The 20,076-nt window shown below is 44.1% G+C and overlaps 1 protein-coding gene across 4 annotated transcripts in view; it reads left to right on the forward strand.

Moving 5' to 3' along the window:
- Esyt2 (extended synaptotagmin 2) overlaps positions 1–20,076 on the forward strand; it is a 77,432-nt gene that overhangs the window by 20,461 nt on the left and 36,895 nt on the right. For 3 of the 4 annotated variants that reach the window (XM_026380005.2, XM_026380002.2, XM_026380003.2), the window contains exons 2-6: positions 3,524–3,565; positions 4,352–4,486; positions 9,795–9,871; positions 14,350–14,422; positions 14,625–14,714. In XM_026380005.2, coding sequence (XP_026235790.2) covers positions 3,524–3,565; positions 4,352–4,486; positions 9,795–9,871; positions 14,350–14,422; positions 14,625–14,714 — 417 coding nt within the window. The remainder of the gene's footprint in view (positions 1–3,523; positions 3,566–4,351; positions 4,487–9,794; positions 9,872–14,349; positions 14,423–14,624; positions 14,715–20,076) is intronic. The other variant, XM_026380004.2, reaches the window with a different exon arrangement.

The raw sequence follows: 20,076 nt of genomic DNA on the forward strand, positions 1-20,076 counted from the left end.
ATATTTTTTTTTTTTTAAAAGAATGACAGGAGTAGGAATTCACTAGCACACTGGCAGATCCACCTGAGAAGTGTCAGTGAGCTTAGTGAATGGTTTTGGAAAAGCAGATTACTTTTTTTTTTTTTAATATGGGGATTAATCTTACCACTGAGCCACAGCTCTCGTTCATTTTTTTTGTTTTGTTTCTGTTTGGTTTTTTTTTGAGAGGGGGCTTCACTGAGTTGCTGAGGCTGGGTTTGAACTTGGAATTCTGCAGTCTCAGCCTCCCAAATTGCTGGGATTATAGGTGTGAACCATTGCACTCAGGAGAAGAGCACTTTCATTCTGGAACACTGGTGGGAGTCATTTTTCCATGTTCAATCATAAAGAGTTTGGTCAGCATGGTTGTATTTTCCCTTTAAAACTTAATATACCAAAAATTTTCATTAAAATCAAATTTGGAATGGATTATTTGTGTGTAATACAATCCTATTTCCAATTATCATTCTCTCACAGTATTGTTAAAATATTATTTAATTTATGAAAATTCCATTTTTACACAGTTTTAATTACTTTATAAAAATAGTACTTCTGTATTAGAACATTTTCTTATGTTCAATCCTAAGTTACAGTAATAATTAGAAAAGTAATTTACATTTCTCATAAGGAATCTCAAAACTAAGGAAATGCATAAAGTGGAAGATAAATCTTCATTCTCCTTGTGACTGTCTTGGTTTATATTCTCACAAACGTCTGCATTTATAGAAATGTGTGACTTATAAAATGTTTTTATATATACATATGTATGCTAACAGTATTTTAAGAATACTTGGCCCCTTTTCATCAATTTTGATTGGTTGGAAAATCTGGCTATATCTTCTATTACCAGACAGTCATTTCTCATAATTTTTTAAAGGCTTTGTTAGAAAGTGGAAGTTTGTTTGATGTGTTTAAATTGTGGATTTGATATAGTGTACTGCCTGGAAAATATCAGGACTATTGTTTATTGGCTCAGCTGATGAACCAGTCACAGTTGGTGTATAAGTAAGAATACTCTGATGCTGAGAAGATAGAAGCTCCGTAACTTTAAGGGGCGGACTAAGAGGCAGGGTGCAGGAGTTGGCCCTGTCCAGCTGAGGAGCATTTAAGGCTTGTGGGGAGAGTGTGAAACTGGAGGTGTTGTAGGTGGAGGAGCCCTTGGACTTCGTGTGTGGTTCATTGTCCAGCACCAGCTCTTCAGGAGGGGCTGGCAGGAGGAGGAAGTAGGGAAGATAAGAAGTAAACAAAAAAGAGCACAGTTCTTTGAAGTCATGGCTGTTTTGTTTGGCTTGGCAGGAGTGAGATAAAAGGCAGGTTTTTCTACTGTCCTTCCTTTCCCCCCTTCCCCTCCCCTCCCATCACTTCTCTCTACCTATTATTACTGTGTGTATCTGCGTGACTGTATGACCAGTATGATTCTGCAACCTGTACACTCAGAAAAATGAGAAATTGTATCCCATCTGATTCAAATGTATGATATGTCAAGGTCATTGTACTGTCACGTATAACTAATAAAACAAATAAAAAATTAAACAAAACAAAACAAAAAGGCAGGTTTTTGAAGGTGAACCAAAGAAAACGTGATTCCAGCTTTCTTTGAATATCAAGCTGAGAAAGTTTAACTGTTTGATAAATAAGTAGGAGCTTGAGGTCTTGAATAGGTGGAATGAGATTCTTGTTAACAGAACAATGTTTCTTGTAGCTAAATTCAGTGAAGTTGGGACAGTCAGACACTTGGGTGGACACCTGCAGAGATGTCCTTTGGTGTTCACTCTTGAATTCAGAAGGAGCACATCAGTAATAAAGTCTGGCTGTCAGCACACAGGGTACACAGTGTCTGCCTTTTATTCCTTCTCTTGCCTCCAGTGTTGGGTTAGATTTGGAGAGAAGGGTCAGAAAGGGAGACAGCCTCACAGCAAATTGGGAGAGACCATAGCTGAGTATCCGCTTTAATGCTTAGCTTATCCCTGTGTGTCAACCATACATCCCATTCCCGATCTGACTTTTAGAGTGTTGAGCTACTCTACAGCCATGGAAAGAAATGGCAGATTACCCATTGCAAATGAATTGCACATAATTAATTTTGCGACTTCATTCGATGGGTCTAGCAACTCTCCAACTTTCCTCACTGAAATCCCTGACTTTCCCAGTTCCCTGGGGAAAACTGGTTCCACCTGGGTCAAAATTCACCTTTCAAAACTGACAGAAACTTATCCCCTAAAGTCCAGTGATCATCTCTAGCAGTTTCTTTCCTGACTTCTAAGCCATTCTCTGATTCTGGAAGGTTGCTACCCCTTTGGTTTTTGCTGTCAGAATGGACTCAAGCTAACTTAATCTAGAAGCCCTCCAGCTCGGCTCGTGGTTCAAGTACAGTCAGTACGTCATGCCGAGTGGTGTGAAGGAATAGGGCCTGCTCAGGCGTGTGGACAGGAAGGAGCCAGAGCACTGCCAAGCCTGCTGCCGCTGCTGGCTCTCCTAAAAGTGCCAGGGCCTCCAGGGGCTGGTGGGCTGGAGTAGTGCCTTAGTTAGGCCTCTGTGGGACCAAGGCTTGCCTTCTGCTGGGTGGCACCCTCAGTTGTTTGTACTCAAAGGTGAGAGGTGGAGTTGGATCTCAAGACCCCTTCTTGGAAATCCCCCTACCTGCCATGAGAATATTCCCTGCCCAGCTTCTCCGCCTAGTCCAGCTTCCTCTGCTGCAGCACAAGGTCAGAGCTTTAATTGGCTAAAGTGCTTTGTAGCTTAGGAAAGCTTTGGACATCCAGACCTTTCTCCCCTCAGTCACCAATACAGACTTGCCTGGGGTCTACTGTACCTCTAAACCAAAGTGCTATCACAGCATTGGTGTGGCCTGTGTGCTCTTCCTTCTTTGAAAACTCTATGTCTGTGGCCAAAACAGAGCTACCCTTCTGCTGTAAGGATGCTTTATTTAGCTCCAACAGCAGGAAAAAATTTTTTTCTGCTTTTTTTCTAAGTAAGCTTATTTTTGCCTTTGCAAACACTTCTAGTACACAGGTCTAACCCTGGAGAATGATAATGCACACTTGGGAGGGGGTGGGAGACCAGGTGGAGATGAGCTCTTGAAGAAGGGCATCTGGCTGGTAGAACTGAAAGGGGACAACAGAAGGAAGAGGTGGGTCTGAAGGCTCCGAGTCTAGATTTCTAGAACATGAAGATGGCAGTGCTAATGATGATCCTTTCAAAGAAGAGATTGTTTTTGTGTGTTCTGTGATGTTTCAGACACCAGGAACAAACATCTCTCTGGACAGTGGGAGGCAGAGAAGGTTCTGGTGGCATTTGTTGGCTCTTGGCTTTTCTGCCTTCAAGTTCTGAAATGGTGAGCCAGGGGCCACACCTTCCAGCTTTCCTCCTCCAAGCTTTGGAGCAGACTGTGTAGAGAAGCCTCTTGTAAACACGGGACACTGTGAGAAGACAAGATAGCCTGCAGGGTGTTCATCCACAGTGGGCCGGAGCCAGTCAGTCACGTCTCTGTATCTTTTTCTCTTAGGTTCATTTTCCAGACACTGAAAGAGCAGAATGGCTAAATAAGGTAAGATTAGAATATTCCAAATACCAGATATCAGTGGGAATTAGAGGATGAGAGACCATCTTTCCGTATTTGGGAATTTGGATGTTGGCATGACTAGAGCTCATTTAAACTGCAGTGGGAGGCTCTCGCTCCCCAGAGAACTGGGTCTGCTGCCTTCCTCCTGAGTCAAGGCTTACCGCTAACCGAGAAGACTTGGGGCTCACATTGCATCACTAACTGGCCTGTGTCTCCCTTTCTGAATGTAGAGCATTGAGTCTACTGTATGATAATCACAAGCACAAATTCAGGAAATGTTATTATAAGAAGGGAAATAATTCCCAAGAAACCTCGCAATGTATAATATGCTTTTAAGATATGTTTTAGGATTAGTAGACTTTGAGCCAGATCTTTATCTTGTACTTTGTGTATCTCTGGGGCTGTGTGTGAACACTCACCTAGATAGTAACCCCTGTAGCCCTGGTAGTCTGTCCTTAAACAAAGTCCCAGGCACTCACTAGAATCTAAGCAGTTAAGGTATCCAGCAGTGAGTTGAAATCAGTCATCAGATGTGCTGACAACAGACTATTATAGAGCTTGTTCCTACAACACAGTGGTTAATTAGTATTTTATCATCATAAGTTTTTGAAGTTTAAATTATAAAGTGTTGATTTATATAACAAGAAAAGCATTTCCCCCTTTTAATTTTTAAAACCAGATTCTGGCAAGCTACAGGATTATAATTTTTCAGGATAGCTCAGGCACTTGTGTATCACAGTGATTGTTAACATGAGTTCTTTCTCCTTCCAGACTGTAAAGCACATGTGGCCTTTTATTTGCCAATTTGTAGAGAAACTTTTTCGAGAAACCATAGAGCCAGCTGTGCGGGGAGCCAATACCCACCTCAGCACCTTCAGCTTCACCAAGGTGGATGTGGGCCAGCAGGTCAGCTGCTTCTTGGTGTCTTATTGTGCACACGGTAGGATTACTGTCAGAACAAGACATCATTAACCACTCCACATATTCCAGAAGGAACTGTCCACCAAGAGCCAGCCTGTGTGTCACAGTGCCACCCAGGACCCACACCCACAGGGTGCCTTCTGCCCAGGGCAGTCCCCACATTGCCCACATGCTCGCTGCGCTTCTCCACCAGCTCAGCCTCCATTGGGTACTTTCTCTCTGACTCTCGCTTTGTCTTCCATAATGTGTCTTTCTGCCCCACATTCTTCTGGCAGAACTGCCTTTTAGATGTACAGTCTGACATTTTAGAGTTCAACATGTGAATTCACACGAAAGGTCCAGTAATTGACAACAAGTTTTATGTATTTATCTTATCCCTCTCAAGATGTTAAGAGCAACAGCTAAGGATACCTGCTAGATGGCAGGATCATGTTCATTACCAAGAAGAAAGGAGAGCTGCTGGTTGCTGATGCCACCTCTAATGAAAGCTCAGGATTGAATTTAAATAACTTGGGCATGGCAAGTTTCTTTCTTTCTTTTTTTTTTGTTTTTGTTTTGCTGTACAGAAGTTCAACCTAGGACCTTGCACATACTAGGCAAACACTCTACCACTGGGCTAAACCTCCAGACCTTTTTATTGTATTTTGAGACACAGTCTAACTAAGATACCCAGGTTGCCCCAAACTTGTGATCTCCTGCCTCTGAAGCCTCCAGAGTAGTTGGGATTGAAGGTGTGAGCTGCCACATTCAAGTTTCCAATTTTTTGTTTGTTTGCTTGTTTTTAATTTTAGTACTGGGGATTGGTTAAGGATGTTGTACCACTGAGGTACATCCCAGTCCTTGTTACTTTTTGTTCCGAGACAGGGTCTTGCTGGGTTGTTGAGGCTGACCCAGAACTTGCCATCCTCCTGCCTCAGCCTTAAGTCAGTTTTTATAAGAATTACCAACAATTCAAGGTAACATTGTTTTATATGCCTAATAAGAACTGGAGTCTGGTTATACTTTTAAACCCATACATAGTTCACACACTTCAGTGCATAGACAGCGCTCAGGTGTCATCCTGTGGTGTGGCTCAGGGCTGTAACAGATAGGGCCTAGGGAGTGTCTAGCGGGTGCTGCACATGTCACCTCAGGGCTGTGTCGGTGTCCATCCTATCTCTACTGGTTGAAAGTTACTTTCACCCATCACATCTGGTTCATGCTTGTGGAGGATGCTCACTGCATATGGAACCCTGTGGTCATTCCATATGCAGTGTCTGCAGCGCAGGGCCACGCCCAGCCCAGGCTAGGATGGCTTCTTCCCTTAGCTTTCCGATGTCCACTAGGATGCACAGCTGCCCTGTTCAGGTGTCCCAGTATCTGCACAGGCTGCCTGGGTGACCCTGTGTGGGTAGTGCTGCTTTACTTCCATGAGCTAAACTGATAGTAGCAGTTAGGGAAAACATGGATACAAGTTAAAGTGCTGGGAAGAAGCGTCACAAGCCTTTCTGTGACTATCTGGATGGTACATATTCAAGCTCTTCATGGCGTTTTCTTCTCTTTTTCTTTTTAAAATCCTTTAAAATGGTGAGAACCATTCTTAGCTACAGACTGTACAAAAAATAGGACAAAGATCACTGCAGCTTACAGACCAAGTTTACTACTGTCCCCTACTGGAAAGAATGCAGTGTTTATGGAGATTTAGAAGTCTAACCTCCGCTGCGTTTATTATTAATGATATTCATGTTCTGTTACACATGCTTTAGTTTTGATGCCAACTAATAAGATCCTTGGAGAAGAATGAAGCAATAGAGTGATGGTTAAAGAACACCTACGGAAGAGTGACAGTCGAGGAGGACAGGTCACTGGAGACCTAGGGGAAGGGTCACAGGAGAGAAAGGGAGGTCACTTAAGGTGGCTTTCATATTACTGTCTACCCCATAACATTTCTTAAGTGGCCACTAACCCTTGCTGACCCTGCCAGAACTCCAGAGCGTGAATGGAACCCATTTGTGGAGCTTTCTCATGTGAGGTCACTCTCAGTCATCTGGAGTTGGGTTCTTCTTAATGCTTCCCCAAGATGGCACTTAGGCTTGGGAAGGGCATGTGTGGTCTACTGCGCATCCTTAAGTAAGGGACGTTGTAGGTAACCCATTTTCATTTCCCACAGAGTGGGCTGATCGGGTTTCTGAGTGGTTCCTCAGTGTCCACGTGTCTTGTCTTGTTTTTAAGTGAGCTTTTGCATCATTGTGGCCGAAATACCTGACAAGAACAACTTAGAGGAGGGAAAGTTTTTTGGAGGCTCATGATTTTAGAGATCTCCAGTCCATAGATAACCAACTCCATCCCTCTGGGCCCAACATGAGGCAGCACATCATGGAGGAAGGGTGAAGCTTATTGCAGTGTCAGAAAACAGAGGGAGACCTCAAGGAAAAAGCACCCCCCAGGGTAGATCCCAAGTCTCTTCTGAGACCCAAGGCAAACTCTTGGCTGTGCACCCCTGTAAAAATCAATAGCAAGTTATATATATATATATATATATATATATCCAATATAGAGTGGTACGGAGTGAACATTCTCATTCCAAAGGACTAGGGAATGGGGCATAGAAATAATGGGTGAGCCCAAACTAAGATTGAAACCCAGCTGGGCAAACAGATTTCCTAATTCTGCTTGTGACTCTGTACAGCATAGGACATAGGGCAGGGAGATACGTTCTACAGAAGCCTGGCAGCCTGGCCCTTGGCCATGCTGGGTGCAGCACACGTCTCCTCAGCCTTGCTCTCTGCATGGCCAGCAGCCTTTCTCAGCAGACAATGCACATTACTGGCATCTTTAATTTCTAGGGTCTCCATTCCACCTTCACTTGCACAGCTTCATTCAGGACTCAGACTCTGCTACTATTTGCCTGGCTCCCAGGCCTGTCTTTGAAATAGGCATGGGAGCCTCCTGGTTTCCTCAGCTCTAGCATGCTGCATTCCTGCAGAACCAGCACCATGTGGATGATGCAGAGGTCTGCCAGCTAGTGCAATACCTGGACCCTGGAATTATGAGTGCAGTAACCTCTAAGTGCCTGCAAGGTTCATCATGGTGAAGCAACTTCCTAGACCCCCTGTGTTAGCAGGGTGCTCCCACTATCTCTTCTCAAGGGAATTTTTCTTTCTGGACCCTTTAGCCTGCAATGGGTAGGGTTGGTCTTACAAATTCCTGAGGTGTCCTAAGGGCATTTTTTTCCTCTTCCTCCTCTCTTCTGTGCAATTTATTTATTTATTTATTTATTTAATTTTTTTTTTTTTAGAGAGAGAGAGAGAGAATTTTTTAATATTTATTTTTTAGTTATCTGCAGACACATCTTTGTTTATATGTGGTGCTGAGGATTGAACCCGGGCCGCACGCATGCCAGGTGAGCGCGCTACTGCTTGAGCCACATCCTCAGCCCTCTTCTGTGCAATTTAGAAATTGTAATCTATTTCTTGTCCCCAGTTTTATAAACATTCTTCTGATCAAATTGCTTGTTTTTAAAATCCTTTAGCCTTGCTTTCTACTCCTGATTCTCATAGTAAATCTGGCTAAAACATGTCTGCAAATGCCACAAATGAATACTGTACTGCTTTGAAATTTCCTCTATTAAATAAATCTTTAGTTCAGGGGCTGGGGCTATAGCTCAGCAGTAGAGTGCTTGCCTCACACACGTGAGGTACTGGGTTTGATCCTCAGCACCACATAAAAATAAAATAAAGATGTGTCCACTGAAAACTAAAAAATAAATATTAAAAAAATCTCTCTCTCTCTCTCTCTCTCTCTCTCTCTCTCTCTCTTTCTCTCTCTCTCTCTCTCTCTCTCTTAAAAAAAAAATGGGCAAAATGTAGACAAGTTCTCTGCCAGAATACAATACAAGTGGCCTCTAGGCGAATTCCCCAAAGAGTCTTCAATTCTTCTGAAACCTCATAAGTACAGTCTGCACTCAATAGGTATTCTGTCCTGGGGTCCCACCAGAGCCACCCATTAAGCTGCATTTCCAACATTCTAAAATTTTCTGGTTTACATCTCTAAACTTCAAAATTCCTTCAGCTTGAAAGACTTCTGAACCAACAGTCAGGTTAGTCACAGTTACAACCCAACTTCTCAGTACCGATTTCTGTTTTAGTCAAATTTTGAGACACTGTGACCAAAATACCCAACAAGAACAACTTAGAGAAGGGAAAGCTTATTTGGGACCCATGGTTTTGGAGGTCTCAGTCCGTAGACAGCTCACTCCATTGTTCTGGGTCCTAGGTGAGGCAGCACATCATAGGGGCAGGCTGCCGGGAAGCCGAGAGAGGGCCAGAGAGCGAAAGTGGTCACTGGGAAGAGGAGCCTGTCCATGGCACACCCCTAGCATCCCACCTGCCTACAGTTACCACCCAGCAGTCCATTCGAACTAGGATGACCTGATTAGGTCACAGCCCTCCCAGTCCAGTCATTTAGCCTCCCAGCATTCCTGCACTCCCACAGAACCTTCTGGGGGAACCTCATAGCCAAGCCACAACACCTAGTGTGGAGGGGACACTCTGGAGCCAGGGGTGGTAGGAGAGGCATGGACTCTTGGGTGAAGCCTAAGTGTAGTTGTGCGGCTCCTCCAGAGGCCAGACTTCAAGGCCTTCAGACTCCAGTAAGCAGCAGTCCTCTGAAGGGGAGCTCTCACTGTCAGCGTTAATGCTCAAGGGCTTTCTTCAGGGATCCAGATTTACAAATGGAGAAAGGCTTTGATGTGATGATGTTATACCTGAACCCTTGAAATACCGATCATCTGCCTTTTGTGTTTGCATTCATTTACCTGTTTCATATACTGGGTGTTGATAGTACACTTACACTTTGTCTTTTGATTCACTCAGAAGCCTCATTTTTGTGAAAATCTTCAGAAATGAAGCATTGCCAATCATACAGAAAAAATAAAGTGAAATTATGTTTCACACAATGTAGTCAGGATGGAGTACAGGGAAAGGATCAAATTAAATTGAAAGAGACAGTGAGGGTCTGGGAAGAGTACAAAAATCACATGTGCCCAGAACAGCAGTGATGCCATTTTTTACTGAGTGCTTACTGCACAACGGGCCATGTACGCAGTCCTTCTTATAGGGGAGAAAACTGAGGAATGGGGTTAGATAGTTTGCTTAGAGTCTAGCAGCTAGCCAGTGTGTTGTGAGAGCAGAATCAGAGTCCCTTCAGTCTGGTGCTAAGGCTGGTTCTCATCACCTCTGTGCTACATTCAATGTTTGACTTTTTTTTTTTTTTTAACTCTCTGTATTTTAAAATAAGCTGCTTTTTGTTTCAGCCCCTTAGGGTCAATGGTGTTAAGGTGTATACTGAAAATGTAGACAAAAGGCAGATTATTCTGGACCTTCAGATTAGGTAAGTTTTTTTATTTGTGTTGTACTTGTGTCATGGTTAGTGATGGATAATGTCACTTAGCTGTATCCACAAGGTGAAGAATATAGTGAACACATTTTTTACCTGTTGTTTATTGAATTTGACTAAATATCCTAGATAAATACCATTTATAAAATGTGTTAAATAAAAGGTATTGAAACATTGTAAGAAAACTGCAGACCAGTCAGTATCTCTTATGAATATTGATGTAAAAATCCTCAACAGATTACTAGCAAACCAAATTCAGCAGCATATTACATACTGTGAACAAGTAAGGTTTAATCTCAGAATGCAAGGGTGATTCAATATGTAAAATCAGTCCAGTTCTCAGGATTCCACCATGCGACCAGCGCAATGGTTTCATTAATGAGGTTCTTGGCATAAAAGTTAGCTAGCGAGATCGAAATAAAACACACAGACTCAGTTACCTTTTTCTATGACCAGGTCCGAGACGGCTCCCCTCTCTGGCTCCCACCTCGAACCACCTGTAGGGCAGCGAGGATTACTCAGGGCTAGCAGGAGAGAGAGAGCGAGCATGCCAGGGAGTAGCCTTTTATTGGGGAACAAGAAATTCAGGGGAGAATTCCATCCAATGAAGGTGGAGGGGGGCCGCACTCCAATCTCAGGGTCACTGATTGGCCCCCAGGGTCAGTGGTCAGTCACACCCCCACACGGACGGGTTCTCTCATCAGGAGAGGGCCGGGAAAGCTCCGACACAGCCAGAACGCCTCAGACCCAAACCAGGAGTCGCCCAGTCACGTGTGAGAGTGGCTCTCATGACCTAGATGCCTGTCACTTGGCCTCACCTCCCAACGCTGGAACTAAGGTTTTAACTCATGAACTTTTGGAGAACACACTCAGATCTTATCGGGGATAAACCCGAAAGAATTGAAGGCAGAGACTAGACAGATACTTGAACACCTTTGTTTATTATAGTGAATGTGCTGCATAACTACACTTCCATCAATGGTAGACCAATTGTACAATGGTGGTCGCATAGGTGACTTTGCTCAGTGACAGGGTAGCCATTTAGATTTGCGTAAGTGTCCTCTGTGACATTAACACAATGATGGAATCCCCTGCTGATGAGTCTCTCAGAATGTATCCCTATTGTTAAGTGACACACAAATGTATTTATAATAGCTAATAGATAGAAGCAGCTCAGATGTCCAGGAAAGGATGAATGCATATACAAAATATGGTGTATACAAGTTACCCAGCCTTAGAAAAGAAGGGAATCCTGGCCCGTGTTGCAACGTGGAAGAGCACCGAGGTCATCATGTTAGTGAGGTAAGCCCAGTGCTAAAGGACAACTACAGTACAGTGCTACTTACTTAAGTAATCTAGAGCAAACAAACTCTGGGAAGCAAAGTAGAATGGCGGGCAACCAGGGACTAGAGGATGAGGAATAGGGAGTTAGTGTTACTGGGTACAAAGCTTCACTCTTTGCAAGAATAGAGGGTTCTGGAGATGGATGGTGGTGATGTTTGCATGGCCTTACGGATTTTTTTTTTTTAAAGAGAGAACTTTTTTAATATTTATTTTTTAGTTTTCGGCGGACACAACATCTTTGTTTTTTTTGTATGGTGCTGAGGATCAAACCTGGGCCGCACACATGCCAGGCAAGCGCGCTACTGCTTGAGCCACATCCCCAGCCCCCTTACGGATGTTTTTAATGCCACTGATCTATACACAGAATAGTTGCAATGATACATTTTATGTATATTTAAATTTTTTTTTTTTAGTTGTAGATGAACACTACCTTTATTTTATTTATTTGTTTTTATGCGATGCCTAGGATTGAACCCAGTGCCTCACACATGCTAGGCAAGTGCTCTACCGCTGAGCCACAACCCCAGCCCATATTATGTGTATTTTAATACAATTTTTTAAGTTGCAAAACAAACAAAAAACAAATCTGAGGGTCTGCTAGGTACCATGCCTAGAATAAAAAAGGCGGATTTCCTTGTGTTAATGGTTTGGATGTGAGGTGTCCCTAAGAGCTTCGGTGTTGGAATGGCCGGAGGCGAGATGAGTAGATCACGAGAGCTGTGCCCTGATTACTCAGTCCATCCTAATCTGAATAGAGAAATACCAGGTGTTGGCTATGGGCAGGTGGGTGTGGTTGGAGGAGGGGGGTCCCTGGGGACGTGGCCTTGGGATTGTATCTTGTCCCCCTGGCTCCTCCCTTTCTCCTTCTGCTTCTTGGCTGCATGTTCTGAGCTGCCTTCCTCAGCCATGCTTTTTTGCCAGGATGCTCTACTTTACCTTGGGCTCAGCAATGAAGTTGTCTAACCTTGGACTGAAAGCTCTGAAATCACCAGCCCCAAATAGACTTTCCCTCCTCTGAGTTGCTCTTGTCAGGTATTTTGGTCAGTGTGACAAGAAGCTGACCAGCGCGCATGCCTCTTGTCTTGGTTCTTATTGAATGTGCTTATGGCTTCCTGCATTCCGGTGTGGCCTGGCTGGCAGCTTGTTGTCACTCTTGACAGATATCTGAGATAAACTATTTATAAGGGATAAATTTATTTTGGCTCATGGTTTTAGTCCAGGGTCACTTGGCCTGTTTCCTTTGGGCCTGTGATGAGAAACAAGTCCCATCCGGAGCAATGGGAAAGGATACTGCTCACTGCGACTGCTGCGAAATGAAGAGAGAGGGAAGGGTCCCAGCATCCCCTTGGAGGGCATGCCCCCAGCGAATTGACCTCCTTCCACTAGGCCCCACCCCTTAGAAGGTCTGCCACCTCCCGGTAAGGCCAGGGCCAAGGCCTGAGCCTACAGCCCATGGGCCTTTGGGGGCATTTCAGATTCAGACTGTGACAAGTGCTCACAGACAGATGCCTGCTGTGCATGGTGAGTGCCAGACACTGCAGACGCAGGACAGCTGAGCGGTTGTAGCAGTTCAGAGTGGTCTGTCCTAAAATGATCCTTGATTAAGGATCATTATATGTCATTTATGAGTTTTCAAACTAAGTTACAATCATACAATAACTGAATAGAGTAGGTACCAATTACCTTTAATTTAGAAAAGGACATAGAATGTCTTTGTTTGTATGTGGTGCTGAGGATCGAACCCGGGCCTCACGCATGCCAGGCGAGCGCGCTACCGCTTGAGCCACATCCCCAGCCCCATAGAATATCTTTAATATGAGAAAACCTGCACCTTTAAAAATGTTTGACATTTGTGCAAAAAACATTGTTATCAGTGGAATAAGAGAAGGGCCATTGTATCTTCATGAGGCTGTGGCCAGAAGACCTGTCCACAGGGCCAATGACAAGCTTCCTGGAGGCCCACTTGTGTTTCAGGGAGGTCCTTCTCTAGAATGCCTGTCCACGGGCTGATGATGAGCTTCAGGATGGTGGAAACTTTGTTCTTTTGTTCAGGTCCCTTAGCCCAAGTGAGTTTACTGAATAAACATTTGAGTAAATCAGTTAGTGGATGTCATTTGAAGATGCAGCCATAGCAGCATATGCGTTCTCCTTTTTTTTGAGTTCCATACAAAGTTATTAACTACATTGGTAGTGGGGATGGGGAAAGAGAAATGGAAAAGCATTAGGAAATAAAAGGACAAAGTCTTAGGTGAAGAAAGGTAAAGTTTTGTGATGATTTTTGTAACAGGCTATTGGTGAGTTCACCAACTAGGAAGTATTCTCATTGAGAAGAATCTGTAGGTTTGGGCTTTAACACTAGGAAATGAGTCTTAGAAAAATTTCATCCCTGATCCCTTTTGTTATTGTTCTCCACATCTGGCTCGGCACTCCTGGACCGTGCTCGTCAAATTCCATAAGAGTGCCTAAGCAGGAATGTGATGCCCTGCTGCAAAGGCCAAGCATCGGCTCCAGTCCTGCCCTGCCCTGTGCAATACGTATTTGGCTTATCATGTTCTTATTGAAAACAGCACACTTTGCAATCAGTGTCATAGTGGGTTCACATTTGTTGATCACTGTAAAGGTAAGCCCTGAACAGACCTATGGTGTCTAATCTATGGCGTCACAGAGCCATGGAGCACCGGAACCAGAGCATGTTCATGACTGGAGAGAAGGGGTATAGAATTTCCTAGTGATGAAATGAAATCAAAACCTTTTTATGTTTTAAGCAAACAGGATTTGTATGACAAGTAAGAACTACATTTCACCCAGTGATCCAGGAGTTGCACTTGTAGTTCACATTTTATCTTTGGAAATGGACACTTACTTTAGTTGAGTGTTTATGTATGACAGGTGTGCGAATGGCAACCCTCCCTGGTGCTGTAGCAGGATTAGGTCTGGTAACAGCTGTGCCTGTGACCTAGAGCAGCAAAGTGCATAACTCGGGTCACACTGTCCAGTTTTCACCTTCAGTCTGATTTTGGTTGCTTTACTGTTGTAATATTCTGGCTGTAAACCTTGAGGTTCTATGGTGATTTAAAAAACAGTTAATTTCACTCGCTTTATGTAATGCAGATTTTTTTCTTTGCTAGTTTTGTAGGAAATTGTGAGATCGATTTGGAGATCAAACGATATTTTTGTAGAGCTGGTGTGAAAAGTATACAGGTACCTTTTTTAAAATTTCATTTATAAAATTCTCTAATCTGTATTCAAAAAGAAAATTAAGTTTGTCCTAGCTCAGAAAGTTTTTAAAGTGAGTGTGTGTTTGTGATCGTAGAGTGACCCAGGAAGTCAGATGCTTGAAAGTCCCTGGTGGCCCTGCAGAGCTACCTTCTCTTACACATTCTGGTTTCCTGTTTGCGTTTAGATCCACGGAACGATGAGGGTGATCCTGGAGCCTCTGATTGGAGACATGCCTTTGGTTGGAGCTCTGTCCATCTTCTTCCTCAGAAAACCAGTAAGTCAACACTTGTGCTATGTTTATGGACCTACAGAAGAATAGGTAAAGTGAAGGACAAAATTCTATCTGTAACTTACTCGTTTCCCTTTCTGATGCAGGTGTCCTGTGAGTTTTTTCATACTCTTTGTGCCTTCACTGAGGACTTCATCTCTTGATAAGCAATGTTCCTTTGTGATTATGAAAATGATTGTTGTAGAAAATTTGAAAACACAAACTTTTTAAAAAGTGTAGGTTTAGCAACCATTTTATTTAGTGCCTGTCACTGAGGGTAAGTGATAGAGTCTTGCTCTTTTAACCCTCATGCCTCCAAATCAGGAAGTGGGATTGAGAGGTCTGTTTGTCCAGGTCATACAGCTACTGAGAGCTGGAGCCTGCATGTAGATCTGGACTAGCCATAGAGAACCATGTTTGCAACACTTCATACAGTGTCTTACCTGAGACCCCTCTCTGCTCCCTCCCGAGACAAGTGCTGCTATCTACTGGATGTGTTCCTTCCCTTTGGGGGGTACATTTGATCAACTAGGCATAGTATTGTGTACTGTGTTTTAAAATGAAATACTTTTCTTGACTTGGATAAGCTATCATGTTACCATCTCGTAATGTTAGATATGTAAACAGGCAGTATTTATCACTTACTATTAACAAAACACATGACAACACAACTATTGCTTCTACCAGACAGAGTCCCTCCTTCTCTGAGCACCGCAGCCTCTGACTGGCACTGTCTCAGTGTGCACTCCTATTAGATGCAAATTGACCACTGGGAGTTGCCCTACCCTTACAGACAAGACCACAGTGACACGGAGGAATTTCTCTCTCAGCCTCATTTCCACTGCTGTTCCAGCCACAGGGAATGAATGACACCAGGAAAATTGTCAGCTCCCTCTTCCATTGCTTCCTCCCTTTTCTTTCTTTCTTTCTTTTTTTTTTTTTTTTGGTGCCAGGGATTGAACCCAGGGGTGCTCAGCCACAGAGCCTCATCCCTAGCCCCTTTTATGTTTTTGAGACAGGGTCTCACTAAGTTGCTGAGGCTGGCCTTGAACTTGTAGTCCTCCTGCCTCAGCCTCCTGAGTTGCTGGCATGCACCACCGCACCTGGCTCCTCCCTCAACTTTTTCCTTCCACCCAGAATGTTGGTTTCAATTCCCCTCTCCCACACTCACTTATTTCCAGAAAATTTCCACATGTCCCTTCATGGGACAGAGTACCATTTTAGGCCATTGTAGGTAATTCTGAAAGCAAGGGCAGCTGTCTCCATATAGCTCAGCAGATGTCTGCAAGTGAACAGCTTCTTCTAGGTCTGCCACTCCAGGGAGTCCTGAGAGTCCTCTGGGAAGGTGCCTTTAATAGCATTGTAGTTTAAAGCAGGAATGCTAATTCATATAGGCTGATTCAAACAACATAATTATCGTTTTGTTTTGTTCTTGGCACTAGGGATTGAACCTAGGGGTGCTTAATCACTGTGCCACATCCCCAGCACTTTATTTACATTTTATTTTGAGACAGGGTCTCACTAAGTTACTTAGGGCCTTACTAAGTTGCTGAGGCTCTCACTAAGTTGCTGAGGCTGGCTTTGAACTTTCAGTCCTCCTGCCTCGGACTCCTGAGCTGCTGGGAATATAGATGTGCTCTATTGTTTTTAAAATATGGGTTTATCTAAGTCAAACTAAGTGTAGTGCAGGTTGTACTTTTTAAAAAATTTTTTTAGTTGTACATGGACACAATACCTTTGTTTTATTTATTTATTTTTATATGGTGCTGAGAATCTAACCCAGGGCCTCGCATGTACTAGGCGAGCACTCTGCCACTGAGCCACAACCCCAGCCCCGCAGGTTGTACTTTTTCTGTGGAAAGACAGAATTGTGTCTTCGCTTTCTGTAACCACTAACATTTTTGTTCTCATTGACTCATTGCTTAAATCATGGACTTATTTTAAATGCATTTTAAGCCTATAGAACATGTAAAATTTTAAAGCTTCTAGAGTCTGTATCAAATTTTACTTGTTTAAAATTTTGGGAAATGAAGAAATCCATAAAAAATTTCAAATTCATATTTTAATCTGGGATATAGCTCAGTGGTAGGGTATTCACCTAGCATACTTGAGGCCCTCAGTTCAATCCCCCAGCACAAAAATAAATGAATGAATGAAAAATAAATAAAATTCTTGTTTTTTCACATATCAGTTATTTTAAAGCCAGTATGTATAAGAAACTGACTTTCCTAATGACTGTGAAAAGTTAATCTTAGGCACTGTAGCACATGGCTGTAGTTCCTGAGGCAGGAGGGAGGATCAGTTGAGGCTAGGAGTTCAAGGCTGGCCTAGACAACACAGAGAGAACCTGTCTCTTGAAGTGAGAGGAAAAGAGAGAATAGGGGCTGGGGGTGTCTTAGTGGTAGAGTGCTTGCCTAGCATGCGTGAAGTGCTAGGTTTGATCCTCAGTGCCATTGGGGGAGGGGACTCTTTAGCACATTGCTGAAGAGTTTAAATTTACTCCTCCTCGGCTGAGGGCATTCTTCACAATTTACCAAAAAGTCTTTTTTTTTTTTTTTCCTGGAATGTAACAAAATCCAAATATTTTAGTCTTCTTCAAAATTTAGCAGTGCTCTTACTTAGTTTGGATCTTCTACAGATTAATTTACTTTAAAATAACTTTACAGTATTAACCTCCAAATTATATTTTTTTGCCCAAGGGATGAGACTGAAAGTGCAGAATCTCCCATCTCCTTATATGGTGAGTAAAGTCACCAAACATGCCTCAGAGGGAAGGAAATTTTTTTAGTTACTTTTAGCTGGAAAATATGAGAATGGATTTATTGCTAGCTGCCAAGTAGTTCTCCCTCACCCTGGTAAAAAATGCAGTAGAAGGACTTTTAGTTTTATTATTTTTTACTGTCTGTCTGATTTGGAAGTAAGTGCCGGAGATTCATGTGAAACTTACACATTTTTCTGCTTGTTGATTTGCTCACATTAGTTTTGAAAATATGGAATTTGTGGGAAAACCCCACACTTACTGAAGCGATAGGCTTTTGGGGTCAGGGGAAGACAGTTTAATGTAGCAGGCTTCCTACCACTTGGTTCCACTCCTGGTTCTTTCTCTTCCTGCTGTGTGCTTTGAATAGCTCATTTCATTTCTCGGAGCCTCAGTTTCCCTGTCTGTAACATGGGGGTGACAGCATGATTAAATGTGAGAATTAAAGGTCAGTTCATATAAAATGGACAATGCCTGGCACATAGTGAGTCTTTAGATTTTTAAGACATTAAACATTTTGCTACACTCAGATTTCACATTCTAGCTCCTGAACACTAGAGGTGAGTTATGGTGATTGGAAAGAAGGAAAACATGAGCCAGTGTTCTGATAAGGGCTGAGGTTCAGTGACCAAGTTCTGCTTAGCACGTGCTGGGGCACTGCAAAAAACAACTCATAAGAACCAAAATGGTGCCTGTTACCTTGGCTGTTGTCCCAGGGAACCTTCTGATGTGCCTCAGGTGTGCATTCTCAAGGGTGTTAACCCAGAAGTGCCCTGAAGCTGAGGTGAACCGAGGTCCCTGGCAGGGCTTGCTCTGGATGTGTGCATCTTTCAGGACTCCTTCCATCCAGGAGGGAGGGGCTGCTGCTGATGTCTTTTGAGCCACAAATTTATTTCTTTATCTGGCAAATGGAAATGATATCCTCCTTTTAGAGTTAGTGTGAGAAGAACTTGAGTCCTATTAGACTAAGATTCGAGAAATTTAAGTATTTTGAATGGGGCAGCAGAGGAGATGAACTTAATTACAAATAACAGTAGCATATGTTGTTGTCTCGTGAGCCTCACATGAGGGCTGCAGGCGAGTCCCAGGACAACCTGGAACCAGGAATCACGCAGGTGGCAGCTGCCAAGCTTTTGCTCCACTCCTCCCTCCGAGACCAACTTTGGTTCTCTAGCCCCTGCCAGAATCATGCCACTGCACCCCCCGGAGGCTCCGAGCCTCCCTCCTTCCGCTCTCACACTGGACCAGGCCTGGGGAGGGGGGACGAGGGGGTGGACGAAGCTTGAGGAGCTCACCCCTGCTGCCGGCAGGCCAGCTGCAGACACATCCAGACTCAGACCACACCTTAAGGGACTCGAAAACTCTGGGGACATTTATTCTGATAAGTTTCACGGAACTGTGATTTGAACTCTTTCATTATTTTGACAGCCTTGTCCTACCCCTTGTGGTCCTTGTCTATACTGGGCCTTGGGGTGAGCTCTCTCAGCAGCTGCCCCTCCTCCATGTGTCCTTTGTCTGTGGTGGGTCTTGTGGTACTGAGACTCTCCTGCCACACCCCCAAGGGACCTCGCTTTGGGACCTCACCTGTGCTTCCTTCCCCCAGTGGCCTCTGTCCTTTAAGGTGGAGGGAGGACGGGGCTTTCTTTGTGCCTTTCTGCAGTGCTCCCCTTCCTGACCACTCTCCTGCAGAAGTGCAGGTGGCTTCCGGCATGCATGCCCAGTGTCTGTGGGTCTCTGGCTCACCCATGTTTGGCCTTTGGTCTTTCTTTAGGGTCTAGCTGGACTCATCTCACTGCCCAGTAGGGGCCTTGTCCTCTTCCATGCTCAGCTCTCCCGTGCCATCAAGAGTGGTACTTGTTTCACTGTTCCATACTCCAGGTGAGAGCTGGACATCTGGGACTTTAAAACATAAGGAAAGCATTCTTGAACTTCAACTCCAACCCAAATCACTGAATCAAAAACACTGGGAGAAAACCCCTCTAGAGAAGAATAGAGCCGTCAGTTTGTATTCTTAACAGATTCCTGGGTGCCTGGCCTGCGTTGACCTCCCAAGGGCCACTCGTGCTCAGAACCAGCAGTGGGACTGCCCTGTCAGACAGTGCATCCCCTAGCAGTAGGGAAGGGCCTCTGCTGTTCATGAAACGCGTGATGTGTCTCGCTGTTCAAGTGAAACCTGGTGTGCTTTTCCAGCTGCCGCTCGTGTTCTGCTTCTCACGGAAGAGCCACCAGCGCCCAGAGATAACTTCTGTGCTTGGAAACACATTTCCACTCCCTGCTCAATCTCTGAAACAGAGCTCTTAGTCATCCAGAAGCACTGGCTGCGTTTTCCCTCAGGAATCTTGGAGCCCTGTAGAGGCCGCAGGGGCAGCTTCTGGCCTGCTTTTGCGAGGCACTTCCCAGAGCACTGCCTGGGTCAGGCCGCTCCCAGCTCTTCTGTGTCCTGTCTGACTTCCAAGGGGAGCTGTTGAGCTCTGTGCATACATGCTCTCACTCTCATCCTTGACCTCACCCACCACACACTGGGCCTCACACATTTGTCCTCTCACTCATCTTCACACTCATCCTCACCCACAGGCTTGCCCAGTCTCCCCCACTGATCTCCAGAGCCGG

This window comes from Urocitellus parryii, chromosome 3, assembly GCF_045843805.1.
Source record: "Urocitellus parryii isolate mUroPar1 chromosome 3, mUroPar1.hap1, whole genome shotgun sequence".
Lineage (NCBI taxonomy): Eukaryota > Metazoa > Chordata > Mammalia > Rodentia > Sciuridae > Urocitellus > Urocitellus parryii.